Source organism: Siniperca chuatsi, linkage group LG11 (assembly GCF_020085105.1).
Source record: "Siniperca chuatsi isolate FFG_IHB_CAS linkage group LG11, ASM2008510v1, whole genome shotgun sequence".
Lineage (NCBI taxonomy): Eukaryota > Metazoa > Chordata > Actinopteri > Centrarchiformes > Sinipercidae > Siniperca > Siniperca chuatsi.
This window is the reverse complement of record NC_058052.1, coordinates 7,909,201-7,927,312: the sequence shown is the minus strand read 5'-3', so window position 1 is coordinate 7,927,312 and position 18,112 is coordinate 7,909,201. Positions and strand designations below refer to the sequence as shown.

At 39.3% G+C, this 18,112-nt stretch overlaps 1 protein-coding gene across 2 annotated transcripts; it reads left to right on the top strand.

Annotated features, from left to right (window-relative positions):
• Nucleotides 1–7,475: 7,475 nt before the first annotated feature.
• On the top strand, nucleotides 7,476–18,084 carry LOC122884829 (spermatogenesis-associated protein 48). Of its 2 annotated transcripts, XM_044215260.1 has the most exons (10): nucleotides 7,476–7,991; nucleotides 9,382–9,479; nucleotides 11,385–11,467; nucleotides 11,883–12,021; nucleotides 12,531–12,598; nucleotides 12,687–12,728; nucleotides 12,845–12,952; nucleotides 13,177–13,281; nucleotides 15,198–15,361; nucleotides 17,971–18,084. In XM_044215260.1, exons 1-9 carry the CDS (start codon nucleotides 7,565–7,567, stop codon nucleotides 15,346–15,348), a joined length of 1,221 nt encoding a protein of 406 aa, XP_044071195.1. In that variant the 5' UTR covers nucleotides 7,476–7,564; the 3' UTR covers nucleotides 15,349–15,361; nucleotides 17,971–18,084. The 2 variants fall into 2 exon arrangements, with proteins under 2 accessions (XP_044071195.1, XP_044071194.1); XM_044215259.1 differs by lacking the exon at nucleotides 17,971–18,084 and having other exon boundaries at nucleotides 7,477–7,991; nucleotides 15,198–17,899.
• The last annotated feature ends 28 nt before the right edge of the window (nucleotides 18,085–18,112 follow it).

Genomic DNA, 18,112 nt, shown 5'->3' with positions numbered 1-18,112 from the left:
GCAAATACTGTACATTAAAATCCAGCCCAATACAACAACTGCAGTCTAAGTGCAACACATATTGGACAGATGTTAATCTCTCCAACCACCTCTCTCTCTCTCTCTCTCTCTCTCTCTCTCTCTCTCTCTCTCTCTCGCTCTCTCTCTCTCGCTAATTTGTCAAGGTTGGACATGCACCACTACAGACGGTCTACCATCAGCTTCAGGTGGGAATGCAATATATATGTTATATATATATTTAACACATAACAAAATATATGTTACTTCTCCTTGAGTTTGCTGGGTTTACTAATATCATTTTTTAAGTTTAAGTTATTTTTTATGTCTAAAATCTGTTGAAAGCAAAAGTTTTCTGTTGAGAACAACCACATGTTGTACAAATGTATAGATTAAGGAAATGTCATGAAAAAGTCTGGTTTCTTGTAGTTAGTAATTAGTGTAACATTGTTTCAATATATCAATATCAACTAAAATTCAAACCCATGCAGCTTTTAGATACTGAGTGAATCAGTGTTGATTCAGTGTCAGTCACGATTGAAAGTCTGACGCTTATTCAACATTAAACATAAGGAGCGCTTTCAATTTGGTTTCAATGTCAGGCATCAATGTAGATTCAGTACTTTTGCCTGACAATATTTCACTGTTGAATCAATCATATTTTGCTGTCTGGGAAGTAATGTTAATACTGAACTAAATTCTGAGATTCACCATATATTTTCCCATGAAGCTTCAGGCTGCAAGATTGTCTTACATTTGAATGACAAAGTATTCAGAAAATGACTAATAACTGAGATGATAACTGACCCCCACGGCTGATGTATTTTTATCAATATATAGCATTTTGCATTTCTGACACAGTACTCCCTTTTTGACATGTTTGATAAGTTTCTCAGCCAATCATTTATTGAAAGCTATGTAATTAGTTTACTGCACACGCTTGAGGGAGATGCTGAGATGAATATTTCCAAGTTCTCCAAAAGCTGGTTGATAAAGTCCTTTAATGCACTAAGTGAAATTTGCAAAGCCTTATTGAGTCTTTTGAAATGATAATAAGTCCCATCTTATTGTTTTATGAAATTATTCACATTGCATTGCAAAATATAAAAACAGGAGTGAGTTCATGAACATGTGAAGACTTAATATGAATGTTTTTGCAGCTCGGTTTGTCTTTAAAGTTCAGAATAAAGATGCCATTCGATTGAAGCTTTAGATCAAACCACTTCAGTGCCAACTTCAATCTAAAGTTTTGAAAGCACAGATTTACTTTCAGATGGCCCTATCTGTCTGCAATCTTATGAAATGCATTAAAAGCTTTGTGAGACAATGATTTGACAGTGGTGAAAATGTTCCATGAGCCCATAAGAAAGGAAAATAAGCAAGGGGTCAAAGTGCAGTTTACCTGCCTGCATCTATAGCGGGTGTTAGGGAACTTTGATAAATATCTCCAGAAAGCAGCTCATGCTGCTATGTCATGTAACGCTGCTACAAGAAGAATCCACTAATGCTGTAATAATCTACCTTCATGGACTTGTCACTTATTAGAAGTGAATAATTATGTAGGGTTTTGTTTTTTGTGTTGCACATTTATCTTCAAACAGGAAGAGCTAGATGATAGCTGAAGGTTATGAATATTTAATGCCACATTTGCAGCGTTTATTTCAATTTCTGAGGGAGCGCTGACTTTTTAACCGGAATCACTTTAAATAAAAGAAGGCTTGTTATCTGTAAGTGCATTTAGGCTTTCTGCTTAATATGGGACTGTTATCAACAGTGCGGTTCATTAGTAGATTTCCTATTCTTCTTACAGAGAGCCAGGCCCTTTGAATTTCTGCTGTGAGAATACAGAGTAAATTCCAGCTCTCTGTTTCTCTGATGGTGACTTTATTCCTCCAAATTCCACTGATCTGAACATTAATTTTACTGGACAGCTGCTAAATGGTGGTAAAATGCTTTGAGGATTATATTTGCACCTTCTGAAATGATTTCCAAGCACATCACCTCAAATCCATTAAATCCAACTTTGAATCTCTTGACAGTTCTGCGAGTCATCCTTGGAGCCACATGTAACATTCCTATGTGATTACGACGCTCCTTGATCAATCTGAGTGAATCACTTCACGATTGAGCGCCTGAGTCTCCAGAGTTTTGGGCCTGAAATTGTCCTTTATAGATTTGGTATTATGACCAGCACTCCTCCTCTGCCATTAGCCAGACATTCACATTTTCAATTTCACCTCTCTGCCTTGTCTTGCCTCCAGATGAGAGTGACACTCACCATTGCAGTGTTCCCATTCATACATCTGTGGAGCAAATCTCACACAGTGACAGATATGCTTCCATTAACTATGAAGGTCTTAGAAAGACAGAACATGGGAAGCAAACGCATAACTTGGTTTTGTATTAGCGTTGAGAAGTAATCTAAACTTGGGAGACAGCAATTCACCTTTTTTCGCTAAATGACATAGTTTGGATAGGTGACTGCAGGTTCAATCTGGCCCTATCCATCACAGGTAGTTACAGGCCAGGTAGGTGAGTGACAAGGCACAGAACATCTAGGAGGATAGCGTTTCAGCATTTCATCCACAACAGGCAGCTTACGCCAATGTGACCTGCTTGCTGAACACTTTTAAAAGGGGGTTCAATTCAGCAGAGCACTGCTGAGCCGCGCACATCTGCATAAGTTGCTGTCAGACTGGAGATAGTATTGTGGATTGTTGGGTCATCATAAAGGGAACAGCTTTTGTGTCAGCCCTGTGGAATACTAAGTGTTTGTATTTGCAACACAACATTCATCCTGGGGCATTCTTTTTTTAGTTTCTGTGGCCCTTGTATGGCAATTCATCATCCATGTCTTGATACATAATGTGAGAGTGCCCAGTGAATGTATTAGCCACTGGCTCACATGCTGCTGTAGATTCCCTTGGGATGTTTTTTTTTTGTATGAAAACTATAAGGATGTCAGACCTCAATGCAAACTACCCTGCAGAATTTGTTTTTTTGCCCTCCCAAAGAACATAAAAAGCACTACCTGGCAGAGAGGAAATGAAGGTTCAGACTGTGGGCGACCACTCTGTGGCTTCTTTACTATGCTTAAGCTTCAAAAGCAGGTAATTTCACTTTGGTCAGAGGGAATGGAAACAGCCTAGGTGGGCAGTGTGGTGGAGGTTTAATAATGGAAACCGAGGTCTCAAGGGACAAGTCCATATTTCTGAGCAACAGAGAAAGTCCATTACCCTCAGTGTTTCTTTGCTTAATGCAGCGTCTTATTTGTAATTTAAAATCAGAGGTGTGTTGTGCACAGATCAAAAGCACACATGTGGAATGGTGACCTGTATGCCACCTTTAGACACCTTGAGACAGAGCCAAAAATATCTACCTAAAAGTATAAACAATCTAAAACAGTGGTTCCCAACCTTTTTTGTATGACGTATGAGCTCAAGTACCCCCTCATCGACACTACCCTTAATGATTTTAAAGTGGATGTTAACTAACACTACATAATAGTGGATATAACTATATACTTTTCATACAATTGAATTGTCTATTTTTAGGTAACTATTTCTATCTTCTAACTAACCATTACTCCCTGCAAACTATTTCTTTGGCAAAAGTGTTCCAGCTGGCTCAGGATGGAGGTGTGTACTGTGCAGTCAGCCTATCAGCAATCATACCTGCTAGCTTACAGGTTCCTGAGACAATGAATTTACTGAAGATCAGCATCACACCATTTTGTAATCCTGATTGGGATCCCCCTAAACACAAATTTGTGAATGTTTTTTTTTTAAAAATCAAATCATAATTTCTATTTTTCTGAATTAGTTGAGCTACTCCACAATCTTTTCCACATACACTGGAAACTGAAGACGTAGGCTTCCTCTGGTTGGGAATCACTGATCTAAAACACCAGCTGGGCAGTAGTGTCATCTGAGTATTTTTCTGTTTATGTGTTGATTATGTGTATTCATGCAAGTTAAACGGTTTAAAAATAGCTGATTGAAAATAGTTACAAATATGCCTAACCTTTGTCATTTGCATAATTGCTTGCTTGTTGATTATTTTTGAACAGTACTCGTGTTCATTTGCCTTTATCTTTTATCATTTATCGTTATGTCTCCCTTTCATATTTAATAGGCGTCCATTTCTGGAAGCTCATGGGTGTGCTTCCTTGTAAACTAATTAATTACTGTAATGATGTGAGACCTGAATAGGTGACTCACAGTACAGTGAGAGTTTTTTTCCCCCACCAGTTATTTCCTGTGCGGCCCCTGTCTTCTGCAAGGAGGACAGGCACTGTTATCCCAACTTACTCATGATTTACAGCTGCTTGTATAGCTGCTGTAGTCAACATATTCATCACTGAAAGTGACATTGCATTTTGCTGACTCTCCCCTGGGGAATGTTAACATTAAACATCATGCTATGCAGCATCATGATAGCCCAGAGGGTGCTTTGCGGAGGAAGAGTGTGTATGAAAACTTCCATATTAAAAGCATTATAAAGAGCAGATTTTTCACTCCCACCACCCTCATGAAAAATGTACAGCGGCATATTCATTACTTCATTGAGCTAACTGAGTGTGACAAGCGGAGAGCTGCAGCAACCGAGGGCAGGGAAGCAGCACTACAATAAAGCCTTTGGCCACTCTCTGAGGACATGGCTACCCCCGCTGCTCATGGGAGCTTCATCTCTGCACTCTGTTTGGATTTTTCCAAATGGTCGAGGGTGCTGCACACATCATGAGAGTTCACTTCAGCCAATTTGCCCCCTAATCTAATGCATGTATGGTCATCGGCCGGTAATCAATTCGTTGCCTTTACAGTGTGATGAGTATGATCCATGAGCTATGACTTAGGGCCCTTATGCTATAAATGTGGTCATGCATTTTCATCAGGTCACAAGACATACGGCAGTAATCCCAGAAGTGGATGCATTAAGCATCAGACATGGATGGGGCTCTTTGTCTAAACTGTATTGCATGAAGGAGAGTAATAATCACATAGGTGCAAGGCTATCAGAAAACAGCGCCAATTAAAAAAGGTATTGCCTTTGCACATTTGCTTGGAGTAAGTGTCCAGGTGTAGATATAGCCCTACAGGTATCTGCAGGTGTCTAATGCATCACAGCTTTATATAGAAAAAACATGAACAATTGCAAACATAAATATCTGTCAGTCATCTGTTCCTATTTATCTGTTTAATTTCTTGAAGCGCTGATTCCCTAGCACAGTTTGTGATGAAGGATGCTGTCTGTCTATATTTTGGAGCGTCCTCTCTTGGATGATCCATTCCCTGCGCCCGGTAGCCATATCTCCTCCCGGCCGTGCCTGTCTGATCCCGAGGTGTCATCCTGGGTCACCCTCAGCCCTGATGTCTGATTAACAAAAATAATGCCCTGCCCAGAGCAGCATCAGCCCATATTGTCTTCAGCCATAACACTACAATTGTGACTTTGCTCTGATGACCCTCTGCAGCAGCAGCAGCAACAACAACAATGCCTCTTAATCCAGAGAAACAGTTTCCCTCAGAAGAATGCAGCCTGTGCAAATTAATGGCTGCTGCGCATTGGGCCTGGCACCATGGGCGAAATGTGAGATTTTAATAATTTCTGAGACTGTGGAGGAGTCTAGAGAATGGCAGACAAGCTGACTAATAACACAGGATTCAGTAACAAGGGCTGCTCCGATGGTAATGACTCCTCACTCCAGAAATATCTGATTCCCTGCGAAAAATACAGTCATCTCAGGCTGAGGTTGGTATTTAAATTCCTGCAACAACAGAAAACCCTTGAAATAATTGGGACACAAAGCATTGGGGGATTACAGTATGGTGTATGGAGGAATTTCTGATGTGGAAATAATTAACAACTTCCAAATGCAATAAATCGTGGACATCTGGACCTATATAACCTCATTCATCAGAAACGTATGAATATACAATCAGCACAGCTCTCATGAGACCTAAGACTGATGCAACAAATTGTATGTTTTTTAATAGGAGAGCGATTTCAGAAGGAGCCCACGTAAGATCTCACAAGTGTCATTTGTGCTCTCCTTTTGTGGAGGAACATTGTGTGGGAGTCGGGCATATTCACCACTCAGTTATCAGAATAACTCTAATTAGGCTATTTTTAACACATCCTTTTCAACAGCTCTTGGGTGTTTACATTCGCTAATGACAGTCTGAGTAAAAATCATCTATCAGCAAGCATCACCATCATCACCACTGACACATTAACATGGATCCTCTCCCAAGGAAAATGCCACCTAGCCAGGGTGCTATTAATTATATAAAGCATGTATATGTAGTTTCAGTATGTGTGCCTATCTATATATATATATATATATTTATGTGGCATATTATTTGCACATTACATTTCAGACAACCCAAGCAAACTAATTAATAGGCACTGAGGCACATAGTATTTGGTGTTTTTTTGCTCCAGTGAATATGAGACAGCTCTTTCAAGCCAGCGCATTCACCATTTTACACCCTTTGTAAAAACACTTTTTACATCCATGTGATTTACATAATTTTCATTTAGTTTACTGTCAACTTTAAAAACACAGCTTAAATTTGAAGATTCTCTGTCAACTAACACAACTACTGGTTGAGAAAATACCTTGTTTAGGCTGCATGCACAAAGAAAAATCATTTTAATATTTCTTCGGGGACTTTTAGTGTGTCGGAGGTATTCAGTACTGGGTTTATGGTCACCTTGTTGTACTATAATGGTATTTTTAATATCATAATGGATCATCATAATACTACTACTGGGACTTTTGCTGTGATATTTGTGGACTGTCATTTTATTTATAAGGGACAGGGCAGCATGCACAGGCCTGTCTTTAGTGTCACCATCTGACAATACAGGCTCTATTTCTCCATCTAGTGGTCACTTGGAGGAAAAGCAGACAGCTACTATCTTCTATAGAGAGGATTTTTTTTTTTTTTTTAAAGAAAATAAACAATTCCTAACCCACACATCACATCACAAGAAGTAATGTAGCATTATCTTGGGAGGGTCAGTTCACTAAACCCTGAGGCAGGGCCAAGTCTTCTCATTATTATTTGCCACCAAAACACATTTGTGTGGAGTAATTTTCCAGGGACAATAGCTGCCCCTGACGACTGACAAAACATGTTTATTTGGTCAGTGTGATAAATTAGTAGTTGTAGGTTGCCAAAATATTGCAGCTCAGAGAAAACATTATTGCTTTTGAATGCTCCCCTGAGCTGAATTATTGGTGTGTGGCATCCAAAATAGATACCAGGGGATGTTTATTATATCTCCATTATTTATTCTATATTATGTTCTCCCTTATTAGAACAAATATAGAATAAATGTTCACACACAAATGTTGTGCTAAGGTATGTGGAGCTACACACCTCCACAGCCATGTTGCCTCTCTGCATGTCAGTAATTTGATCCGAGCAGCTAACAAAGACAGTCTCTGGGCAACCATCGCTCACTGCATCATTATGCCTGACAGCAGATCTATGACCTGCTCTGTCACCCACACACACACACACATAGACACATTCTGTGAGTTTCTCCCCTGGCAATAATGACTGCAGTTTTGGATCCCTTCAAGCCGTTCTCTGCAGAGCTGCATGTCATCAGACGGCTGAACTCCAGTCTGTACGGGGCTGGTGGTAGAAATGGACTGGAAGCTGGACGTGCAAACTCTCCTTTTGCTAGATTTCTACCCCCTGCTGAGCACGTCACCCTGGCTCCTTTACGAGATGACGTTCCCCTGCTGGATCCTTGCTGCGGTCAGCTGAGTGCCGGAGCGGAGGTGGACCTGGGGGTCAAAGGTCGACAGAAATTTATAGATTTCCATCATGTGGCCTCTGCTCTGTGGGTCCCTCCAGGTTTCAGAGAGAGACCACAAACAGCCCCAAACCCCTCTGGTATCTGTGAAGACCTGAGCGAAGACAAGGCCTGGAACTCCAGGAGGATCCCTGATGCAGTTCTGAGAGCAAGACTCCATGGTAAAATAACAGGAGATAATATTTACATATCAGATGCTGTGTAGGTCAGAGTTATGAAGTGGGACAGTGTATCTATTGTAGTCAAAGCTGGCTTATCTACAGGGCAAATGCCCCAGGGACCCAAATACTCAGGGGCACAAAATAAACTGAAACTAAACTTTCCTTTGTCTTATGATAGTAAATTGAATATCTTTGAGATTTGGACAAAATGAGCAGTCTGAATAGGTCACCCTCGGCTCTCGGAAGGCGTTTTTCACTATTTTTGAACATTTTATAGACCAAACGATTAATCGATTAATCAAGAAAGTTATTGTCTCAATCAATCAGTTTGACCCAAGGGCAATTTTTTGTGCAGCAGTGAAACACAAAAGACAAGATAAAAACACAAAGCACATGAACACATCATATACAAAATAGAAAATGTTCAAAAAGTAGCTCAACACCAAGCTGAAAAGCAGTACTCCACTACCCACTCAGGTTGAAAGTTTCAAGTCTGTTAAGTGTGCTCAGAAATTTGCTCGGTTGCACTTTAATCACACACATCACATCAACACCGTCTCAGCATTGTGAGAGGTTAAACCACTGGAGGTCAGCAAAAACAAAGAGGTGTTAAGTTACCCTTAAAAATTTAAAACAAAATAAGTTGAATTAAAGGTAAAAATATATAATCTATAAATATTAGATACGGTTAGCAGAATATAGGTGCTGTATTTTGTTTTGCTGCAAATTGTGTCACATATTGAACATAGGCTAGCTGTAAGCTGGTGATTAGCTAGTACTGCTAGCCATGAGAATCAGCATTTTCTGTTTCTAAAAGTTGTTAGTATGGTGTCATGGTGTCAGTATAATGTATATTTGTTTTATTCGATTTCTGTTAGCCTTTCGCGCTTTTATTGCAGTTTTACAGAAATGTCCAAGAAAGGTTTGGCCTTGTGTTTATTGGAGGATTTCACACTGTTAGCTAACTGTCTAGCTTTGATAAGGACAACTCATTGCAAGGACAGAATATTTACTATTTCAGTTGATACTGAGCTTACACGTTGCATACATTTCTATGTAGTCAAATTATCACAAACAAACTGAAACACAACAAACCTGGGCCAGTAGAAACAGAGTAGAACAGGATTGCTAGTTGGTATCTGTGTCTCTAGGGAAAATACTGTATTATTAAGCTATCATTTGCAGTCTGCTGTGCGCTCTGTATCTCATGGGTACTTAAAGGCAACAGGATTCAGATACAATTCACAGAGTGGGAAGACTGTGGGGATCAATAGAGGCACGTGGCTGAGTTTTGCCCCAGGGCCAATCTGGCCTTGAGAGCAGTTGCTACTGTGCATACTTATAGTTTGCCAGCCTCCCAGAGACTTTATTGTTGTTGTGTAATCCTAAGGTTCAACCCATCCTGTTAAAGTTCAACCACACTCACTGAAGACCTCAACTAAAGCAACTTCGCACAGCAGCTTCCCTGATAAACACACTGGACCTCAGGTGGGTGATGACTGAATTGGCTTTCCTACTGAATTTATGTACTGTAGTATTCATATTCCCAACTGATTTTTGCTCTCATTTTCCTTAATTTTTCCTGTTTAACTCTCTGCGCACATAAACACTCATTAATTTATACATTCAATCTACTGCAGTGCAGACACCGCAAACATTTGGTTGAGTAAATGCTGGCTTGGATACTAGACAAATGAGTTATTATTACATATCATCACTGGTGAAGTAATCGCTTCACTATCATAACAAAAACACATTAAATATGAAAGAGTAATCCATAAACACATACCTCTGTTTGGGTCTCACCACACATTAACCCACTCTTATGTGGGCAGGTGCTCACTTTGAGAACATAATCATGGTTTATTATTTAGTTTGAGAGTCTGCTAATTGAAGTAATCATGATTACCTTGACGTAGATTTTTATGGTTTAGGAGAAGCTTTACAGTACTCAGCTGTAGTGAAGAGTTTAAAGTGTTGTCTAGTGAATGGAGGCTTGATTGATGCCTGTATTTAAGCAGTTTGAGACGTGGGAGGAAAGTGGTGAACACAATACTACTTGTTAATGCCTAAAAACATCAAATTGTCTGACTGACTCATACCAGAGTATATCTAGATTTTTGTCTTTACTTTTGTTTTGCATTAGTCTTTTAGACAACATCCTGGCATTTTGTGTTTTTAGGCACGCTAGCAGCGTAGCTCAAGGGATGGTATTGTTAGCCAGTTGGTCAGTCAGTCAGAAATTGGATGGATTGCCATGAAATTTGGTGCAGACATTCATGGTTCCCTGAGAATCAATCCTAATGACTTTAATGATCTCTTGATTCATTGTTCAATGTTGTGGTTTTTTAGGGAAATGTCTCAACAACTGGATTGCCATGAAACTTGGTACTGTAATGGCAAGAACAAACGGACTCTCTGATATAATAACATACAGATGTTATTAGAATTGTTTGGCGTCAATACTTCATTTGTGTATGGTTGTTTGGTGTGCGAGATGAGAACAGTACACTGATAATGATGACATAGAAATACAAAACATCCTAGCGACAGTTATGTCCAGACTTCAGGGACACTCTTCTCTCCGGGTTGCGGAGCCTGACCCTGAAGACTGGATAAATAACTGATGCTCTTTTTCCTCTGTACTCATTCAGAGCAGATTATACTGATGTATGTTTTTGCTGCTGTGAGTCCGTCTGCAGATGCTTGAAGTAAACCAACAGAAAGACAAGTGATTGCCTTGAGTGTTTCTTTATTCCGAAGAAATTGCCACTACAGTACACATTCATGGCCCCTCAGGATGAATTGTAATAACTTTGGTGATCCCTTCACTTTTCATCCAGTGCCATCATCAGGCCAAAAATGGACTTTGTCCAATACTTTGGTCTATGCAAAACTAATGTTAGCATGCTAACACGCTAAACTAAGATGGTGAACATGGTAAACGCATACCTGATAAACATCAGCATGTTAGCATTGTCACTATGAGTATGTTAGCATGCTGATGTTAGCATTTAGTTCAAAGCATTTAGTTCACCAGACTGGTGTCAGATCTGGAGTCATTACAGACTTACAAGTATCAGAGGTCATTTTTAAGATCATTGGGCATGATGCTGTTCATATTAAAAACTAATGGTCTTCTGAGAATAAACATTCAAAAACATAATCTTTATGTTGAATAATAATAAAGTATTTATATAAGACAAAGAGAGAAAGAAAAAGAAAGGAAAACAGAAAAATATCAACACTAATTACTGACCAAGAATTAATGACCATTTAGCATCTTGCATCCTAATATCCTATTTGTTTTTTGGCAGTTGCTGCCTGGTTTTCAAATGGACACAAAATAAAACCACTGATAATTTTATAAAACTATGAATATTGTTTTTTAAGGATGGCTTCCCTTCTGATCTGAGACAGTGGACAGACAAATCACCAGCAGTTCAACGCTTCAGATACACTTCTGCAACCCAGAGGTCAGAAGACAGTGACCTTTAATTGTCTCTTTTCAATAATAATAAAGCTAAACAAGCTCACCTCCCACACAATTCATTATCTACAGTTCACACACTATGTCATTTTGCTTTGAGGGTTATTGAGAGTGAATAGGTTTGATTTTGTGCTCCAGTGATGTCATCAGGGAACAGCGTGTCCTCTTGTTGTGTTAATTGCTGCTCAAAGAAATCATGTAGATGGACTGTAGCCTTGCTTAAAACCTCGGGGAAGAATTAGCTCCCCAGTTAATAAGCTCTCTAATATACTTTGTGCAGTGAAGGGGGCTGTTTAAGAATTCAAATTAGACCTGATAACTTTTGGGAATCAAGTTAATCAATTACACTCAAGGCACTTGGTACTGATGTTTTATGGCCTCAATTTCCTGTTTCTGTGCAGGAGTTATGAGGAAGTTGGTTGGGATACAAAGTTACCCCAGCGCTTGAAGGCACCAGAAACAACCCTGGAGAAAATGGTGGACCCAGTGAGTGAGCGGCCCTCGTCGACGCGCTACAGTAGTCGACCTCAGCTGTGGCAGGTGAGCCATGGAGAACAAACAGTGTCAAGGCTGGAGCTCAGTGGTTTTCCTTTTCTCCAGCTGTGGTCTCCTAGAGGTTTACACTCTAGGAGGAAATTGGAATTTTTAATAGCTGATTACTCTGGAAAGAGGAGCAAATATAACATGGCTGAAACAAGAGTAGAACTGCTGTGCTGAAGTAATTACGCAGTGGTGGTTTTCAAGGAAGTCATTTAATATCCTGGGTTACCTGAATGTAATTACTGCAAAAATAAAAAACAGTTTTCCTGCTAACCTACACAGAGAAGTGTGTTTGTTTTATATTTGGTGTTAGTGAAGGGGATAAATGTGTCAGATGTAATTTTTCTACATTACTTTCTCTCATTTCATACATGTCTACCTGTGTGTGTGTGTGTGTGTTTATGTAGTCAAGTGAGGGTGTATAGGGTTATAAGAACTGAGTTTCTTAACAAATGTGACAAATGTGATCAATTCTGCTAAAAGATCTGTTGTTACTTGTACTTTCCAAGTCTATTGGGGCTGAGTGGAACAGACAGCAGTTTCGATCGAGGAATGATGCCAAGAAACCCATATCATTGTAAGTTCCAAACAACCAGTGACTTCCGTCTTAAGAGCAGTTACTTTAATGATGATCACCAGCTTTAAGGCAACATCTCTTTCTCCAGCTGCAGTGGATGTCTGAGGTCAGGTCAAATCCCTCTGTACACGTGAGTACTTCATGTCCGAGAGGTCACCACAAATGTCTTACATATATGTTAGTATGAGTTCATGAATCCAATTCCCATTCATATTTTATTAGAGCTGTGCTCTCATGTATTTGCAGTGGGACGATCGGCTCTGAGAACATGGATAACATTGACAACATGGATGAAGACTTCCACCCACTGACCCTGAAGAGAAGCATCGTGCCACCGTACGTGCCTACAGCGCGGTAAGACACACCTTTATCCCACACACACACATTCACTGTGGATCTCTAGAGCTCTATTTGTTCAGCATGATATGTATATATATATATTTTTTTTTTATCACACTTTGGGTTACTAAAGCAGATTCTGAAACAGCTGTTACCTTTGAAATTCCTCTCACATGGTGATACTCAGCCTCCTGTAACATTTTCTGATAAATAATGTGTAAACCTCTGATTTGTGCCAGCCGAACCACCATCCCTGGATATACAGGCAAGGCTGTCTATGCTTACTCTGCTGCTGATGCTGCAGTCTCTGTGCCAGCTGTCTCCAGCCCTGCACACTCCTCTGGGTGAGTCTTCAAAGTAACTTTTGAAGCCACTTAGGCAGCAAAATAAACCATTACCTGACGTTGGTCACTCAGTAGGCCTATCGTTAAAGTGTGTGTGATCAGTCATTGCTAGCAATTGTTTAATAAATCTGTCATCTTCCTTAGTTTTTTTAATTTTTCTGTTCTCTTAATATTCTCTTGTATCCACTGTTGCACACTGAGCTTCTCCCACCACTACGCATATCCACAATACACATTATTTTTATATGGGTATTAGACACAGGACAAGAACTATCATGAATGTCCACTGGAGGGCGTTCTAATTCATTTCTCTGACATCATGCCTCAGGTTATTATTCTGACTTCAACATACAGATGTGTTATTATTATTTTACTTATTTTACTGCTATTTAAATTAAACACAACTTAAATTAAACACAACTCAAAGTAATCAACATTAATACCAAGACTACAGTGGGTTACACTTGTAACGAATAATTTAAAATGTTTGATAAATCTTTCAGCCAGTATTTATTTTAACAGGCATATTAATTATTATTATTTAGGCAGGTGTCTGATGTCAGACCAGCAGGTTTTGAATCCTACTACTTTGAATCTTGACCGAACAATGCACAGGCAACTCCTCACAGAGATTTACCATGAGATCATTCATTCACAATTTATCCTCTCCAAGAAAAACACCTTTAAGCCTAAATCATTTGTGCCAAATTCCGGTCTAACCAAAGCCACAAGTAACAAAACAAATTCTGTCATACGGTCATATAGAAAATTACATGGAATCTGTTTATTTAAAGAGAAATAAAACAGTATAAAATGAGAGATTAGTCATGCCTACGGTGCTGATGAAGATGAATACAGTGCCAAACAATTACAATAATTACATAAAAATAATGAATTTATCCCTTTTTTGTAATGTTTTTTTTAAATTTATTTTGTATTTTATTTGGAATTGTATTTTAGCTTTTCTTTCTTTCTTTTTTGTTTATATATGTGAGTTTGAGTGGCATCACTTTAAGCTTTAGGTATTTGCATCAGCGAAATGTGTATCTTATTCTTTTGGATGAGTGGGCTGGTGACATACAAGTTAATGGCCAGTTGGTAAAGACTACAGTAATTGGAAATGTTAAGACAGAGATTAAAAAACAATGGATGTCATTCCTGAAGATAGACAGGAAGGAAATTGGAAATCTTGGATAACTTGGGAGAAAAAGACGGTTAATTTGAGGGTTCAAAATAACACTCTTCCATAGAGGAGATTTTCTGATTGTCTTACATGGCATCAAAAGCAACAAAAAATATTTCATTTCAGAAAATTTAGCGTCTTAAAAAAGTGTTTAACAGTCAGCGTAACTGCAACAATGTCAGTTTACATGAATGAAAATGGTAAGTACTACAACACAGCTCACTGTGTAGAACAAACATCCCTCCCTTCTTGGAGTGCTGGCTGTCTGTTAAGGAGGTGTAAACCTGTTTCCTAGTTGGGCCCCAGTTGAGCGAACTTTACCGGCTTTTGGAGCAGGCATCTCCAGATGGCTGAATCCAGAGCAGCTCGTGGTAATCGTGGTTTTTCACAACCTAAATCCATTTTCCTGGTGCCCGACACCCCCTGAGATCTGTTTCCTCTGCTGATTAGGCTGGCCTCCCATATTTTTTCCCCAAAACAGAAAAAAAGACAAGCACTTGGATTGATTAACTGTCTGCTGCAACGGTCAGACGTCCTCAGGATTTTTGCTTGCCAAAGCTCACTCATTACACAAGTAATACCTATGGGTATTTTTTAAGTATCAGTCTATAGCAGTCTTAGACTGTTTAACTCAGTCTAGTTGATGTTTCACTATGAAGATTACTGTTGGGTTCTGAGATTTTTACTTGACCCAAAATAATTTAGAATTTACTCACTCAAAATATTTTCACAGGACAATCAAAGAATCAGGGAGTCCTACTTTTGGCCATGCAGCGCCCCTGTCCCGAATGGCAACCACCATGACCCCCTGCAACCCCTTCCTGAGACCTGCGCTTCCTGTCTTACACACAAACACACGAGGAGACATTAGAAAAAGCAGATGAGAAAGTTTTGAAGGTGTCAGCTTCCTCTTTATGCCATCCAATCTGTTTATATGAATATGTCTATAATGATGTGATGTCAGTGACTGATTCGCAGTGAGTTGGAGAATAATGAGATGCCCATTATCATAATTTCCCTGATTTAGATGAGTGGTTTTCTAACTCTGGGTAGTGAGCTCTTGCATTGTCCTCTTGCTTTCTCACTGACTCACTGTGTGTGTGTGTGTGTGTGTGTGTGTGTGTGTGTGTATTTCAGCCCACACACTCTGTTTTTCTGTCATGAAGGGCAAAGAAAGGGACCAAACATAGAAAATATTTAGGAAAGTAAGGATTTTCTGCACTAATGTTTCATATTTAACTGTATAAAAAACTATGGCAGGTACAATAGATCCATTATGACTAACATAACCCATGCTAATTTGCTCAGGAAGTACATATTAAATACAATCTGCAGTCTACACTGCACACATAATTTAGAGGTGTTCGTTTTCTGTATATGTGACTGTAATGCAAATCAACATTATTATGAAGTGTCTGCCAGCTATAGCTTTATGTTTGTGGTTTGTGCAGCTTCACGCTTTGACAGGAAATAGGGATGAGCTGGTTTTCCTGTTTCTCTATCTATATCTATATTTTGTTTAGATTTACATTTCACAAGGATTTTTTTTTCTTGAACACACAGTTGATTTTGTAAAGAGTTAAGGTTGTGTGATCACTAATGCATCACAATTCTAATCCACATCTCAATTACATTATCTCCCATTTATTGTCATTAAAGGGGCACTTCAATGATTTTAAGTATTGCACTTCCATAAAGTCATTCGGCCCGAATTAAATGATTGGCTGGCCTGCCTGCCTACCTGCGCGCACTCTGCCCGAGCACTCATTGCGCATGAAACTGTGTTTTGGGGGAATGGCTTTGGAGGGAGGCCTGAAGGAAGGGGGTGGGATTTGTTTAGCTGGATACTTTCAAAATGTAGCTGTGTCTCGATAAATTCTCCAACGTTACCTACCCTAGCTTTTAAGAGCTGTGTTGGGCAAGTTACTTGAAAAATGTAATTAATTGCTCATTACATATTACTCATTGAAAAAGTAATTACATTACTTTGCTAGTTACTCAATAGCAAAAGTAATTTGTCACATTACTTGTTACTTTACTTTAGTTTACTCACAGCTGCGTAAAAATGTGACTTTAAACAACTCCAAAATCCCCTACACCTACACGTCACACATTCTGTAGTTACCGTGTAGAAATAGAAAACGAAAACCTACGTTTTAGAGGTCTTAGCTGACCATCAACAGCTAGCTTAGCCCAAGTGACAGCATGCAGCAGCACTGCAGTAGTCCTGTCCGTGAGGCCACGGGGTTCACACATCTCCAACTCTGACCAAACCCAGGTGACTCCCAAATGTAATCTAATGGGTAATGTTATCAAGCCAGCTAAGAACACACATTTAAATACAACTCTGGAGTTACCAGGAACATTTCTCCTCTTTTGAAAGACGCTAACTGCCTCCCCACACCTCTAGCCACTTTGCCAAGCTAACATGTCCCGGACCAGGCTAGTCTCGCCCCTGAATACAGAGAGCAACCCTCCATCAAGACAGTGCACAAGTCGACTCCCAAATTATCAAAGTAACGGAGCATTACTGGGTTTAGTACCCGTAATTTAATAACTGAATTTCAAATTGCAAGCTCTTATACTACTCTTTACGGGAAAAAGTGATCACATTACTGTTACGCGTTGCTAAATAATGCGTTACTGTGCAACACTGGTGACAAATAAACTGAATGTGTAAAAGATTTGGAATTCCCCCTTTAACAGAGTTATTAATCATACCAACATACACTGTAGATTTGTTAAGACTGATCCTTTCCTTTACATTGTAGTGAATCCAGTAAATCTAGAGAGCGCACTCTTCCTTTTGGCTTGATATCAGCTAACAGCTCTGTTGGTGATTGACATCTTGTAACCATCAATTAATGTGCCAGACAATCTTGACTTTAAGCCTAATTTTAGAAAGCCAACATTCCATATTAACCACATTATTACGTGATGGAGGGACCAGACCTAGCTACTATTAACTAAAGCATTTTCAAAGTAATTAGTGACCATTATTTCACCTGTTTAGGACGTTCAGAGATGTTTTAGACACTTAATAATATAGTTCGACATTTTGGAAGATACGCTTATTTGCTTGTTTGCTGAGAAGTAGATGAGACAATTGACACCACTCTCGAATGTGTATGCTAAATATGAAGCTACAGTTAGCTTAGCTTAGCATTAAGACTGGAAACGGGCAAACAGCAAACCTGGCTCTGTCTAAAGGTAACAAAATCTGCCTAGCAGCCCCTCTAAAGCAAAAAAAAATTGCATTTGTGACGTCCTGTACCCGGATAGCTGTTTCCCCATATAAGAAAGTCTCATCTAACTCTGAGCAAAAAAGTGAATGAGTGTATTTCCCAAAATATTGAACTGTCTAAAAAATGGTATTGTACCCAAGTTTGTATGTTTGCTGTTGTTTTTAAAACCAATAAAACTGCTTAAACCTCTCATAGCAATCATAATGAATGTAAGTAATGAATCAATGTAATCATAATAACACCCCCCCCCCTTCTCCTCAGATTTTCCAGCCTGTGGTCTGAATCTCATCAGTGGCTCCTTTTCAAAACAGGCGCACAAACATCATGATTGATTCAGCCACTATCCTCCAGGATCTCTCAATGCCTGCCTGAGCTGAAGATTAATTTCCTTTTCCTCATCTTA